This window comes from Perca fluviatilis, chromosome 14 (genome assembly GCF_010015445.1).
Source record: "Perca fluviatilis chromosome 14, GENO_Pfluv_1.0, whole genome shotgun sequence".
NCBI classification, from domain to species: Eukaryota; Metazoa; Chordata; class Actinopteri; order Perciformes; family Percidae; genus Perca; species Perca fluviatilis.
In genome coordinates this window covers 9,006,206-9,022,091 of record NC_053125.1, presented here as the reverse complement: position 1 = coordinate 9,022,091, position 15,886 = coordinate 9,006,206, and the positions used below count along the sequence as shown (strand labels likewise).

Below are 15,886 nucleotides of genomic sequence, written 5' to 3'. Positions count from 1 at the left end.
AAATAGAGCAACCAACAATCACAATAACCTGTCACACATATATTAGATAAATAATAGTTATTTTCTATTGCTGTAAACATTGTCAGATGACTAGACTTATTTATATATTATAAGGGGAACAATACAATTTGCTTACATTTTAGAGCAACCAAACGCAAACAGGTGACAGGTGAGGATGTCATAGCATTGTTGTAGGGGGGGGGGGGCGGGCTGCGTCATGCCAAAAGATTTTCCCTCATTGCATTGCAAGGCAGGATATCAGGTGTAATGTTGATAAAATCTTAGTCCAGATTTCTTAGTCAGATCTTAGTCCAGATTGCCAAGATGGCGCCGTCCAATGGCGACATGGTGCTGCCCTGTCTGTTGATATGTTTGTTAGTTTGTTAACAGTTCCTCACCGTTTTGCAGTTGTATATCTTTATTTCTGTACAACCTTCCTTTGTGTAGTTGTGCTTTGCCTGTGTGTACATAATGTACATTGAGCAAGTATAGTGTGTGCCATGGCTGACATCAAAACTATTCAGCTAGCAGCTGGACAAAATGACCTAGTGAGTAACTATCACTCTTTTAGAGTACGCTGTCATTTGACAAGGTGTCTTTATATTTTGACTGTCTTGGTCTAAGCAATGATAAAGGGACCTTTTGTTTTGATGGCACTGATTATGCTAAATGTACCACGTGGTGTGAGGATTGTACGTAGACTTTTGACAATTGTAAGTTTGTTTCAGTAAATGTGCCAGAGCGATTGAGAAAAACAGTAATAGTAATAGTACATGCTAGGTATGTGAGTAACTGGTGCGAACACTGTCACAGGGATTGAAGCGAGCCATATCACGAATCAGAACAATTGAAGGAAGGAAAGGTTTTGAACCATGTGAGCGAGTTCAGATATTTTGGCTTAACGTCAACTTTTGCAAACGTGCAATACATGTAGAAAGACTCCCATGAGAAACGAAGTATAATACGTGTTTTCATTCTCAGGCCTTCCTTATTTAACCAATCACCATGGAGATGTATGTCTTTATCAGCAACCAGCAGCCTCAGTCCAGTCTGCGACTCTGATCACTGTCCAGTCCTGTCTGGATTTGAAATGTATGCAAGCCTCCGTAGCACAGCAGGTTTCCATTACACCTCATGTGTGTTTGCCTTCCACTGGTGCGTGCAAATATTGTCAAAGACCCACTTTCCACCTGGTATTAAAATCCCATCTGGGGTGATCGGATCACGAGTGGACAGCTCTAAGTAGAGGTTAAAAAAACTCCCAGGACGCATTGAGGACGCATTATGATCTGAGCTTAAAAACCACATTCGGAGATGGTCCGAGCCGCAGATGGCCACGTTCTTACAGCGGTGAGAACGGTTATGTGTCCTGTGTCCACAATAAAGGCCGCCTGCTCAACTGCGAGCGGAACTACGTCTACTCATTCAAAGTATTTCTCACGTCACAGAAACCACTGAGTGAATCGTGTGTTTTGGATGTTTTTATCATACTGTCGCTGACGTGTCTGTGTTTCTGTTCCTGTTCCGGTGGTGCCGCCGGTATACGATAACTTTTTTTAAAACGTCCCGAATTCACAAATATGTCGGATATTAATACAAAACTTGTAGAGCTACACACAGCTGTCTGGAGTAAGCCCGGCAAACTGAGTGGTCAGCAGCGACTGTAGAACGGTTTCGTTTCCCATAAATTCTTCCCAATAAAAGTCTCCCGTTATGGGGCTGGTGGGTCTTCAGCAGCGTTAACGTAACACAACTCCTATAAGCGAAACATGAAAAGTATAATAAGGCAGTTATAATATAAACTTTAAACCACAGAGATTCAGTTAGAAGCTACAAACTGAGAGCTGAACACACAGGGACTTTGAAAAACGTCTTCCTCTCCTGCACAGGTCCCACCACCTGACAGTAGGCCTTATGTCGGCACACAGACAGACTGTGGGCAGAGCTTTTATCATTTTCCACTTGATTTATGTGAGAGGAAACAACTGACATTATAAAAACACGCAACCAGCCTATATGCAAACGGAAATGATGTACATGTTTATTTGCATATCGAGCAGGGAAGTCACAAGCGGTGACTCTGGATGCATTTGGAGACGCCAAGTGGGAACACGCGTACGGTCCACACTGATTTTAATACCAGGTGGAAACAGGGCCAAAGTGATTTTTGACTCTGGACAAAAAAGTCTTCAGTCTTACTTGTAACTAGGGCTGCAAGACTACTTAAGTTAAAAAAGACCCATTATTCTTTTTTGTATTTCCCTCACATTTTAGTGTGTAATGTAGTTTTTAGTGTATGTAATAGATGTATAAAGTACAAAAAAAACACATTTCACTCCAAATGGAGCTTTCTCTCCCACAGACAGCACTTTTTCTCAACTTCCTGAATTGCCTTGCCTACATTCCTGTTTGGTATTCCTCAATAATAACAGATTGAGAATGCCAGCCCAGTTTTTTATATGTGCTGCCCATAGGTGTTTCCTGACTAGGCACAGCACACCCAGCGGCTTGCTTGAATGCAATCAGAGCAGACTGGGCTTTTCGGGTAAGTGTTTCAGGCAAAGGAGCTGCAGCAATGGGAAGTATGAAAGCATGTAAACCTATTCTGGTATACCCTAAGAGTACAAATATGATGCTGGGTCAAATCTGAGTCAAATACAGCTTTTGACTTTGTGTATATCTGTCATGATTACATGTCACTATTAGTCATAATTTGCTCTAAAATTTCCATACGGGAGGAGCTGTTTGCATACAAACACATTGCCAGAGGTGGGTAGTAACGAGTTTTACATTTTTTACATTTACTCCTTTACATTTACTTGAGTAAGTTTTTGAAAAAATTATACTTCCAGGAGTAGTTTTAAATCTCTATACTTTTTACTTTTACTTGAGTAGATTTGTGAAGAAGAAACTGTACTCTTACTCCGCTACATTAGGCCACAATGAGCTCGTTACTTTTCTTTTTACTTCTTTGGTATTCTACGCGTCATTGTTTTTATCCCCCCCGCGTACGCCTCATTTTAATGTTTTATTTTGACAGAGAGAGAGACTTCCGCTAAAGGCTCTACCACGTGGCTGTGTTTCACCAATCAAACGTAGTTGTGCAGTCTCGTCACGTGACCATACTCAATCTCATCGGCGGGATGGGTTAGCTTTACAATGTCAGAATCAACCATCGGCGATGCAGACACAGATGAGGAGGAACACCCCAGAGGCCAGATCAACATGCCCTGGATCTCTTTCAGTTACCCGGCTTCACCTAACCTAACAACCGCGGTCCCACAAGCTGTGTCACGACCACTGACATGTATAACGGTGGTTAACAACTAGTTTCCCAATCTAGCGGCGCGTGTTCACATAAAAGAGACGATGTTTGAACAACATGACCAATCGCCACATATTTTACATAAGAAGAGCAAACTATAATTCTACATAAATATGAAGAACATAGACACGGTTTTAGAGACAAAACGCAATACAGTCGCTGCTTCCTAAAACAGGAGGACAGCTGGCCAAAAAAAAAAAAAAATAGGCGACGCTGTAGAAGCGTAGGCTAGCCTACATCACAACGCTTATCAATATCACTTCCCCATCAGTCAGGCACAACATCTGACCATAATTACACTTGTGCTTTCCATAAACTGTCGTTGCTTTAGCCTATTATTTCAGTTGCAACCCTGGCAGTGGAAGCGATCGTGAGAGCAAATCAAAAATATAAAAAAACATAATTCAAACCGCTGTGCGCATTGGCGACACACGACTCAAGAAGCCGACAAATAGCCCATATGTAATTCCCTCCCATTAAAATCCATATATTTCATAAATATACCCATCAGGGAATGTTAACGGGGTTGTCGGTCTCTAAATGTTTTTTGTATGAGCGCACCCCTCTCTCTCTCTCTCTCTCTCTCTCTCCCTCTCTCTCTCTCTTGCGCACCGAGCTCTGCCTGATCTTCTAAGAACGGTGACGCCGTTATCAATCGAGTATTGATTGGTCAGTAGGCGGTGCTTTTACACCGGTTGATCTCTGATCTCCAACATAACCTGCTCCCAACCAGGTTAGGCGTCCAGCATGAGTTACCACGGCGACTGAACCCGGTAACAAGTGATACAGAAAAACCAAATCTTGCTTCGTAGTCCAGGCCTCTGGCCTCATAATGAAAGCATAGTTACCTTAGTAAAAGTGCCAAACAGCAGCTACATTACCTTGTTCTAGTTCTGCCTGCAGAGCCTGGTAAAAAAAATATAAAGGTTTGGAAATTTGTGTTACTTGTGCTTATTTATTTTTTATGTATTATTATTTTATTGATTTCATTTTTTAAGTATTTGAATTTACTTGGATTATTTTAATTTAAGATATTTTGTAATTAATTAATTAATTTTAATTTATTTTATTGATTGGATGAACTCTAATTTCCCTAAATATGATTATTTTTAATTTTTGTCTGTGTGATTGAATGTTTGTGTTAAAAAAATAAACCAGACGTTACTCAACAGTTACTCAGTACTTGAGTAGTTTTTTCACCAAGTACTTTTTTACTCTTACTCAAGTAATTATTTGGATGACTACTTTTTACTTTTACTTGAGTCATATTATTCTGAAGTAACAGTACTTTTACTTGAGTACAATTTTTGGCTACTTTACCCACCTCTGCACATTGCAAATCCAACTGGACTTGGTCGAGACTGGAGACTTGATATCTGAGAAAGGGGGCTAAGAGCTAGGCAAGTCTGGGATAATAATAATCATAATAATAATAATAATAATAAAAAAATTTAAAAAAGAAAGCTGTGCACAACCATTAAATGTTGATAAATATGACATATACAAACAACTTGTTTGTATATATGTCAGCATTTCAAAGTCTCTATTTAATTAAAGGGGTGATAGAATGATTATATAGGGTATTTTACACTGTTCCTTATGGTCTCCTAATGGGGTATGTAACATTGGTTGGGCTGAAAATGGCCTGGTTGATATTTTATTGGCCCTTATGCATCCCTGTGTTTTGGCCCTATTTGTAACAAGAGCTTTTCTTCCAAATATGGTATGGTCATGAATATTTAGATGAGCTGCGCGCTGCTTGGTTGAGCCTTATCCCCGTACACACACGTAGAGACGCGCGCTGATTGGTTGAGCGAATCGCCATACACACGCATTAGAGGTCGCGTGCTGATTGGTTGAGCGAATCCCCAATACACACACATTAGAAACGCGACAGAATCTCACATTCCAGACACTGCAAGGTTTCCTTACCAAATTCACTTCTGAGACTTTTTTATGCGAGAAATCAACTATATAAAGCTCAAATATGGGCCGTTTTACGAAAATGGATGGCTAATTGCAAATTTGGTAAAACTGTGTGTCGGAGTTCAGCTGCCTGTGTTGCTGCCCTCCGCCCGGCCTGCCTTCCTCCACAGACCGGCCTGCGTGAGCTCGGGTGACCCGCATCGCCCGCCCCACAAAGAATACCCGTTTGGGCAAATGGACTACTACCAAACGCCGCTGCCCTGACAGAGCTCCAGGGCCTGCATCTCCTCTCTTCCTGCTAGCTAAATGGCCCGTTGTGTGAGAGTGAGAGCGCGGTCAGCGAGCTTGTTACACCAGCAATCTCTTACCACATGTCACACACATGTCACGCCACTTAGCTATACAACATATACCTAAATGTCTTATAAAGCTAACAACGGTGTCCGATTTGAAGTTAATGAATATTTGTGAGCTGTAAGGGTTTCGTTAGCTGCGACTGTCCCTTCAATCCTATGTGTACAGATTGCGGCTAGTTAGCTTCATTTTTGGTCGTAATTCGAGTATATTTACAGGTTGAATTTCATCACGCCACTTATACAACATCTAACTAAATGTTTTATTAAGCTAACAACGGCGTCCGATTTCAAGTTAATGAATATTTGTGAGCTGTAAGGGTTTCGTTAGCTGCGACTGTCCCTTCAATCCTATGTGTACAAATTGCGGCTAGTTAGCTTCATTTTTGGTCGTAATTTTGAGATGCTTACGCAAGCAACTAGCTTTGTTGAGATTCGCCCGTTTTCAGCGGCAGTTTCAAAATATGAGATTTTCATAGTAAAGGGGTGTCAATGGGATTTTGAGGTTATATGTATGTCCTATTTACCCACCGAACTGTCGTTATTCAACTATGACAGGGTAAAATCGGTTTTGCATTCTATCACCCCTTTAAAACAATGGTGTAAATCCCAGGTGGGTGGGGGGGGGGGTCAGGACCCCGCCATCTAAGGGTTGTCCCCCCCCCCCCCTAGAAATAACTTTAAAACAATGCTGTGAATTGTAAATAACATAATGAGGTTTACTTAAAATATCTGTGTAAGTAGTAAAACAACACGACCAAAAAAAAATGCTTTTTAAGTTTAGAAACATTTTGAGTCCCCCCTCCCTTGCCTAACAGTGGTTTGGCCCACTGCCTGCTGTAGGATCTGCGCTAGACTCACACATTGACATACTCACAGTGACAGTCACATCGGGTAGTGACAGGAATGTACTAAGTAGGCGGTTCAAGGCTGTTTTATTTACATTAATTACATCAGATGACATTTTTTGCTAAGTTATTAAGAATTAGTCATGACAAAAAAGTTCGCTATGTTAGTGTGATATATTATATAATGTAACGTTACCTATGTTGGATAGAAATGCACCCACTACAACTAACGTTACCATGGCGATAAGCCTAACGTTATAGCTAACTTATGTGTGTGAACTGATGTTAGGGTTAATATTGAAGATCTAGCTACAGCTGTGTTTTGCTCAATATGAAGTTAAGTGGCTGATCAGTTAAATATATATCCTCTGTCCCAGACGAAACCTATTATTTATGTGGAGGACGCAAGATCATTTTATAATTATAATATTCGCGTGGTGAACCTATGAAACTATAACTCATATTTAGACATCTGACGGTAAAGAGTTGTTGTTGTTGTTGTTGCCCAGATAAAACGGCAGGGAAAAGAAAAACATAAGATCCTTTTTCAGTACACCAAAACGCCAAGTAAGTACAATAAGTTAAGACATAAATTGAGACAATTTGGTAACATCTTTATAAGAATGGGTGCTTATGGAAATACTAACGTCACTATGTCACAGGCAATAAGGAGACAGAAAGAAGTGAGGGACAGAGAGACCAGGGACAGTCAGGTGGAGAGTCTCAGGTAAGTGTGAGCTTAGTTCATATTTTTGGAGGTGTGTGGCTGTCAGGGTGAGCAGATGGCGATATTACGGATCCCACTATGGCCAACCGTGGTAAAGTTGGTTTTGTATTGGACATCGGATATTCGACACATTCGAAAAATCTATTATGCGGCTTGCCATTTTGACCTATTCATGTCAAAATACTTCTAATGAACACAGCTAACTCCCCTACACATAACACAAGGCTTCTTTTTTAAAAAGAAAACATCCTTTAATTTTTTTAATATTTTCTTATGTAAAAAACATGCTATAAATCTATTATGCGGCTTGACCTTTTGACCTATTCATGTCAAACCACTTTTGGTGAACTCAGCTAACTCCTCTACACATAACACAAGGCTTCTTTTTTCAAAAAACCCATCCTTTAATTTTTTAAATATTTTTAATGAAAATAAAAAGCTTTTAAAAATGCTATAAATTACTCATTTTTTTTTTAATTTTTGCAATATATAGGGGTTACTGAGTTCATCAGAGGTATTTTGACATGAATAGGTCAAAAGGTCAGGCCGCATAATAGATTTATAACATTTATTAATATAAAAAAATATTTAAAAAATCAAAGGATGTTTTTTTTGAAAGAAGAATCTTTGTGTTATGTGTAGAGGAGTTAGCTGAGTTAATCAAAAGTGGTTTGACATGAATAGGTCAAAAGGTCAAGCTGCATAATAGATTTATAGCATGTTTTTTACATAAAAAAATATTTAAAAAAATGTAAGGATGTTTTTTTTGAAAGAAGAAGCTTTGTGTTATGTGTAGGGGAGTTAGCTGAGTTCATCAGAAGTATTTTGAATAATGAATGAATAAGTCAAAATAGCGAGCCGCATAATAGATTTTTCGAATGTGTCGAATATCTAAAGTCGAATATAAAACCAACTTTACCACGGTCTACGGCCACGCCAAGACCCGCCCTTCAATAGCATTTATTGGCCAGGCGTCCATGAGAACGTAATGTAACCCAATTTGTACAGGTCCATTCCCCTGACCAATCGGTTATCCTAACCTTAACCACTCGAGGTGAAAGGCCTAACCCCAACCAATCGAGCTGCTTCGTAGGGCGGGTCTTGGCGTGGCCATAGTGGGGTTCGTCATTTTGCGAGCAGATGAGCTTTACCAGTGGCTCACTAATTCACATTATGATCAGCTAATTTAACAAGTGTACAAAAGCATTGCATTTCTTTTATATGGGGACACTTTTTTCAAAATAAGTCATTATGTTTTAAGGTATTTTTGTGGCTTGATTGTAAACAACTTAAAAATAAATACATGGTTTTAAAGAAGAATATTTTGGTCAATTTAGTCAGAGAAACACTGAAAAGAAGGATAATGGTATAGCCTCCATGCTACACTAATGCTAGTATTAAGGCTTTCCTCTGTGTACACATGTCCTCTACGAGTAAAATTGTGGCTGTATTATTTGTGTCCCCTTTCAAAAACTGATCTTCAGAAATTTTATGTTTATTGCCCCCCCCCCCCCTACTTTTAGATCAGATTTACGCCCATGATTTAAAATGTTCTAATCTGAAATCTGAAATCTTTTACCAAACTGCCCAAGCTATTTTGAACCTTCCCACGACAAAGGACCTGTACTGTTACTGTTACTGTTACTGCCTGACTCAGATAAGACCTGCTGGCATTGCAAACACATTGTTCCAGGTCGCCTACTGGGGCTTCCTTTGCTTTGGCTGCAACATGGCCTCTGAGTTTGGAGCGTGTTTCTGTTTCCCCCTGCTGGATATGCTGTGGACCAGCCTTCACATGGTGTTTAACCAATCATGCACTCCACCTATTTCCATTTCCATGATGGTGCAATACATCTGGGCCCAAATATACAGTACAAATCTGGAAAATCAGACCTAACTAGCCCAGAATTCTTATGGGGATGCATATTTGAGTCGACTTCTGTCTTGATGACGGGAGGTTTAAATTGTTTTAGACGGCATATGATGTACAGTACATGCCTGCGTAAATACATGATGCAATTTTTGCAATACATGTCACTTTACCTGCATAAAATCACCTCTGAGTCTTTGGAATGTGTTGAATCAGCGTCAAAGCTATATAATTAATTGGATTTTATGTTACCCTGATATTATAATAGCACTTCTGTCCTGTTCTGAGGTGGGAAATTTTTTTAGCTCTTAATCAAAATGTAAAAATAAATGATAAATATGGGTCCCTAAACTGACTTCCTATACAGTTTAACTGGCTATTTGTTTATGCTGTTCTAAATACAGCTGGCCTCCTGTTTTTCAAAGTCAAAAGGAATTTTTAACTGAATTAAACAACCCTTTACTTTAACAATAGGCGCTTTCCGACCGGAGGGATTTTTGCAGTTCCTCATAAAATTCCTAGAACACTTTTTTTCTCGTGTTCCAACTGGACCAATTTGGGGATTTTTAAGTTCCCTCTGGCCGCAGTTCTTGTAACTCTTTCAGCTCCTCCTTCAGGGCAGGGTCTTTTCGCTGTTCCCTTTTCAGCACAGGGACCTAGGTCAACGAGGGTCGGGTTTCTGGTACAAACAGACCAACAACGGGACAATTTTAACAGTTTTCGCCATCTTATTCATCACTAAATTCACTTCTGACAAAGTTTTAGGCGAGAAATGAACTGTTTAGATTTCGAATATAGGCAGTCTTGCGAAAATTGATGCCGAAATTGACAATTTGCTTCAAAGTTTTCGGAGGTGAGAAGCTCCATGAAGTGAGGCGACAGTCGGCAGGCGCCTGCCCCGGCCGCTAGCTCGTCGCTCGGCCAGTCACGCTCAGAAACCCCGCTGTAAGCTGGAGGTCTCTCAGACCGCTCTCGTAAATAACAGGCTTTTATTTTGCCGTTGACGGTTCGTTTGTTTAACACAACCTCGCTGATTGGGCCGTCTCTCACACACACACACACACACACACACACACACACACACACACACACACACACACACGTCCACAGCGCAGCAGGCAGAGGCGGGGGAGAGAGAGATACCTGTTTCTCTTCGGTAGACTTGTTTAAATTATCACAAATATGCTATATACATTAGATTTAGTATTTAGTTCATACGCCATATAGACCGTTGCCGTGCTTGCATTACTCCCTTACCCCTCCTACCAGTCCCTATGGCCACTTGGCCAGTGTGAATGCAAATGGAAAAACGGTTTTGGGGGAGAGTAGTTAGTAGAACTGCTTAGAAGTGGACTTTTCCTATAACTACGTTCCTGTAACTACTTGGTCGGAAAGTGGCTTATATAAGCTATTGATCATAGTTCTTTTGACTCACTCTTTATTTAAGAAAGGTCTCTGAAATTAGTGAAAAGTAGTCTGCAGGGTCCTCTGCAGGACAGACACAGAGGCAGGCACTCATATACAGTCATGTGAAAATTACAACTACAGTTGACTAAAAAGAGGAATAAAAAAATCATCTTCTGCAAATTGATCTTAATGCCTTAATTAAAAATATGAGGAAAAATCCAATCTTTAAGGACACCAATTTTCTTTGTGAATGAATAATGTATCGTGAATAAATAAATGTTCTTCCTTAAAATACAGGGGGCCTAAGTAAGTACACCCCTATGTTAAATTCCCATAGAGGCAGGCAGATTTTTATTTTTAAAGGCCAGTTATTTCATGGATCCAGGATACTATGCATCCTGATAAAGTTCCCTTGGCCTTTGGAATTAAAATAGCCCCCCCACATCATCACATACCCTTCACCATACCTAGAGATTGACATGGGGTACTTTCCATAAGATCATCTCTCAATGCAAATCAAACCAGCTATTAGGAAACTGAAATAAAACCATGCCATTTTTCCTCATTTTTTTAATTAAGGCATCAATTTCCAAAAGATGATTTTTTTATTCCTCTTTTTAGTCAACATTAGCATGGGTGTCCTAATTTTTTCACATGACTGTATTGTGAATTTTGGACTGACTGCAATCTATTATAGGTCATGATGAACAATACGTTATCTATGTAATTTAATAAAATATAGTGTCATCATACCAGTTGCAGTGGCTGCTTTTCAAAGTTTTCAAAGGAACTTTTGAAAGGATGTTTCAAGATCACTTTTTTGCAAGAATAAAGCTGACATTGATCTTCTTTACAATCTGACTAATAACATTAATTCTTTTTCTGTACTTGCACATCTGATGCAAAAATTATAGTATTTAATCTATAGTATTTTTCTCTCATCTTTGTTCTCTACCAGCAGCAGATTTTCCTTACTGCTCCTGCTGACTCTCTATAATTTAAAGACTCTATAATTTCACTCAATTCCCTAAAATTCTGCACCTACTGTCGGTAACAATAATACTTCATAATTAATTGCATGTGTTAAATGCGACTGGAGAGCAAGATTTTACACGTGAAATAAACTTGAATAAGTTTAAGCATACATGCGTAGACAGTGAATGGATTTTATTTCACAGAATGAATGTAGATGAAATGCTTGCCTCTGATTGTCTGTTGGGACCACAGGTGCTATTAATGATATGATCAATTAAGAACTGCTCTTAAAGGTTACTGCTATACTTAAAGAAAGAGTCACTTGTTATCGTGTCCTATTCTTTACTTTTCTTAAAGCAACACCAAAGATTCTTTTGTACCTTAAAATAATGTTTCCAAAATCGTTCCAGTGGTTCATCAACTGGTAACGGGGTGAACGGCACTTCTGCATTCGCTTTGCGGCCCTCAAACTACGGTGGCCAACAGTGGCAAACGCCCTGCAACTTAGGAAAACACATGCAAATTGACAAAAACACAAGCAAATTAAGAAAACATCTTCATTAATTTGACAACACGTGCAGCATTCAGCAAATGCGCTGCAAATACACACAACACAACCAAATACACAAACGCGCTGCAAATAAAAAACGATGCAAAAAGAAAAGCACACAAACCCCGAAAACAAATGCAACAAAAAAAAAACTCTACATCCAGATTACACAATGGAAGTTCTCCAGACCTCTAGAGGGAGCAGCTAAGTGGAACGGCTTGATTTTCGACCCCACGGGGAGCGAGCGCTCTGCCTTTTTTTTTGGGTTGGGTATGGCTGCATAGTAAAAAGAGAACTCCCGTCTCATGCCCTCCCGTCCATAGACTGTATATTAAATTCATATTATTATTATTAATAACATAATATAATATATTATTAATATACAGTCTATGCTCCCGTCTCAGCTGGTGCTGTCCCCGAGCTTCGACTTTTCAAAATAAAAGCTTGCATCTGGTCCGCTCTTCTTCCTTTGGTGTTTTGGATGTTTTTTAACTAAACAGTACGGCAATCATGCTGATGAATACAATCACTTTTTCAGCAGATGTCTTACTTACAACACGATGGAGCAAGCAAAGCAGTTTTGTGTTCATGTGCGGGCGGGATTTATTCAGTTTGATAAATCCCACGGTAAATTGGCTGGTTTACTAAACAGGGAGGGACTATAAATCCTGTCTGTTTTCTGTTTTCTGTATTTCAAGAGCGAATTGCTCCACAATATGAATACAGATTGATCACCTATTTTGTTGTATAATCACAATATTACACTTGAGGAGGCCTACGCTTCGAAATTAAACCCTCTCATGTAATATGGCTTAAACAAACGTCTACGTTAAACGCTGATGCAGTTTTAAATGTTTTATTACCACGAGTTTACAGACACGTCTCTGCTGATTTACAGTCTATGCTCTCACCGTTGCACACCGTTCTGAGATTGAACGTGTCCCAGCTCTCTCTCTCTCTCTCTCTCTCTCCCTTTTGTTTGCATTTGTTTTCGGGTTTTTTGTGCTTTTCTTTTTGCATTGTTTTTTATTTGCAGCGCGTTTGTGTATTTGGTTGGGTTGTGTGTATTTGCAGCGCGTTTGCTGAATGCTGCGCATGTGTTGTCAAATTAATGAAGTTGTTTTCTTAATTTGCTTGTGTTTTGTCTATTTGCATGTGTTTTCTTAAGTTGCAGGGCGTTTGCCCCCGTCGGCCACCGTATCTATCGGCTATAACTGCACTATGCAAGTTTGCGAGATCGGGTAGCGGATCTGTAGCCTGGCTCCGCCCTCCTACTTACTTCAGCTCAATTTTCATTTCCCTTCACTACTACGTCTGGGTTCGGGGTATAGTCTTGGGTTTTCTGCAGCCAAATTTTTGCCGGTCCAATCAGCGAACAGAGGGAGTGGCTGAGAACGATGACGTTGAGGCCGTGCGCTAGAGTTGTAGTTCCGTAATGGCGGCGGCGAAAGATGCGAGTGAAGCCATTCAGTCCGTTGTGGCAACGCTGGCAAATATCCATAAGTTAAAGCCCGAGCAAGACATATCTTTGCTGAGTTGTCTGGGTGGCCATGATGTTGTGGCCCTCCTCCTCACGGGGTTCAGGAAAAGTTTGATTTTCCAGCTCGCTACGTTAGTGGAGGAGTAGGCTACGGCTAACGCTAGCGATGCTAATGCAAAATATAAGCCTTGTCAGTCTTCCCTCTTGTTGCACATGCACAAACGTTAGCGATTGGTTATGGCAGATCCAGAGTGGCTCTGGGCAGATCCAATAGTTTTAAATTTCAACAGAGTATCCGCCTGCAACACTTGTCAATGGAGAGTGGCCAGACTCTCTGTACAAATTAAATGTAAGAGAGTCCGGTAGGACCAGGCTAGCAAATTTGTAGTTCGAATAAGACATAATGGACACAATTCGCGCTTCCAACCTGTAGGGGGACCGAAGAGGAAAAGTGCTTTGGTGTTGCTTTAAAGGGGTGATAGAATGATTATATAGGGTATTTTACACTGTTCCTTAAGGTCTCCTAATAGGGTATGTAACATTGGTTGGGCTGAAAATTGCCCGAATGCTATTTTATTAGGCCCTTAACTACCCTGTGAATATGGCTCTATTTGGAACAAGAGCTTTTCTTCCAAATATGGTATGCTCATTAATATTCCGAATGAGCTACGTGCTGATTGGTTTGAGCAAACTACATAGAAACACATGGGAGACTCTCATATTTCAGACACTGCAAAGTTATACATTGTTTATCGGGCTATTCCATTACAAAATTCACTTCTGAAACTTTTTTATGCGAGAAATCAACTATCCAGCAGCAGGCTCTATCAATGAGACTCGCGGACAAGCGGCGTTTATTTCCCCAATCGTTTGTTTAAATAACTCAACACATTATAATTACACACATTAAAAGATTAACTGAAACCTGTGGTAAGAGATTGCTGGCGTAACAAGCTCGCTGACCGCGCTCTCACTCAGATTCACCGGGCATTTAGCTAGCAGGAAGAGGGGAGTTGCAGGCCCTGGAGCTCTGTCAGGGCAGGGGCATTTGGTTGTCATTAGCCCAAGAGACGGTGACTTTGTGCGGGTATGGAGTGCTGTGGGCTGCCAGTCGTGACGCAGCTCCAAGTACCTCACAGCAGGCCATGGTCTGTAAAGGAAGGCAGGCCGGGGTCTGTGAAGGAAGGCAGGCTGGGCGGCGAGACAGCTACACAGGCAGCACCGGCGCTGAACTCCGACACACAGTCGGACAAAATTTGCAATTAGCCATCCATTTTCGTAAAGCGGCCCATATTTGAGCTTTACATAGTTGATTTCTCGCATAAAAAAGTTTCAGAAGTGAATTTTGTAATGGAATAGCAGAGATCTGCGTGACCTAGCTAGATTCAGAAGACTACCTGATCTCAGATCAGTTGTGTAGCCTATGTAAATGTTGGGGCGTGACCGTTCTCTTAATACACCCAAGGGCTGACAAAGGTTCCGGTTTTTGGGAGGTTGACGTCAACTTCCAGCTTTGTTGAGATTTGCCCGTTTTCAGCGGCAGTTTCAAAATATGAGATTTTTATAGTAAAGGGGTGTCAATGGGATTTTGAGCTTCTATGTATGTCCTATTTACCCACCATAACTGTCGTTATTCAACTATGACAGGGTAAAATTGGTTTTGCATTCTATCACCCCTTTAAGATTACTCTTTCGAGGATTCTTGAATGTAATTATTGTCGTAAACTCTGTGGGGTTTGCCGTTACCTTGACCTGACTGTTGTTCCCTGGCTCAGGTTTATATAACTCCACAGAGGCAGAGGAGAGGAGGGGAAGGCTGCAGCTCACTGATATGACTGTTGAACACTGACCAGTGCTGTTATTGTAATCACCAATGCGCACTTTTTTTTCTCCCTCTGCTGTGTGACCTTCTGCGGCTTCCTCCTTCCCTCGTTCCCTGCCACTCCTGTCTCACACACTCTGGCTGTGTCCCATTTTGGCATTTACCCAAGTTCTCCTTAACGTTCCCTCGCCAATCAGATTGTCAAGTCTGGCCATTGAACTTGTCTGAGTTCTCAAAGAGGAATCTACAAGAAACGAAAAGTGTCACCCAAAGATGTGAAATGAGCTGCAATTTGGAGCTTTTTTTGAGTAACTTTGCATTGAGGATACAATATACTACTTTGGCAAAACAAAGCCAGAGCAGTCACCTAAATCAACTTATAATATATGTTTTATATATGTGTATATATATATATATATATATATATATATATATAAAAAATAAAAAAAGAGAGAGAGAAAGAGAGAGAGTGGTATTGTAAAGACAAATACATTCAAATGACAAATTCTAAATGTTTGATAACTCAAATTTCAGTCCATTAATATGCACTCTACCTTACTTTTGTATGCTTTTACCATTGACCTTTACTCTTAAAGGTGCTCT

The 15,886-nt window shown here is 40.3% G+C and overlaps 1 protein-coding gene across 1 annotated transcript in view; it reads left to right on the top strand.

Moving 5' to 3' along the window:
* The first annotated feature begins 1,314 nt into the window (after positions 1-1,314).
* Positions 1,315-15,886, top strand: part of LOC120573560 (UDP-glucuronosyltransferase 2B15-like) — a 29,158-nt gene continuing 14,586 nt past the window's right edge. Inside the window, exons 1-3 of the mRNA XM_039823350.1 lie at positions 1,315-1,350; positions 6,962-7,019; positions 7,133-7,179. Of these exons, the coding sequence (XP_039679284.1) occupies positions 1,315-1,350; positions 6,962-7,019; positions 7,133-7,179 (141 nt within the window). The remainder of the gene's footprint in view (positions 1,351-6,961; positions 7,020-7,132; positions 7,180-15,886) is intronic.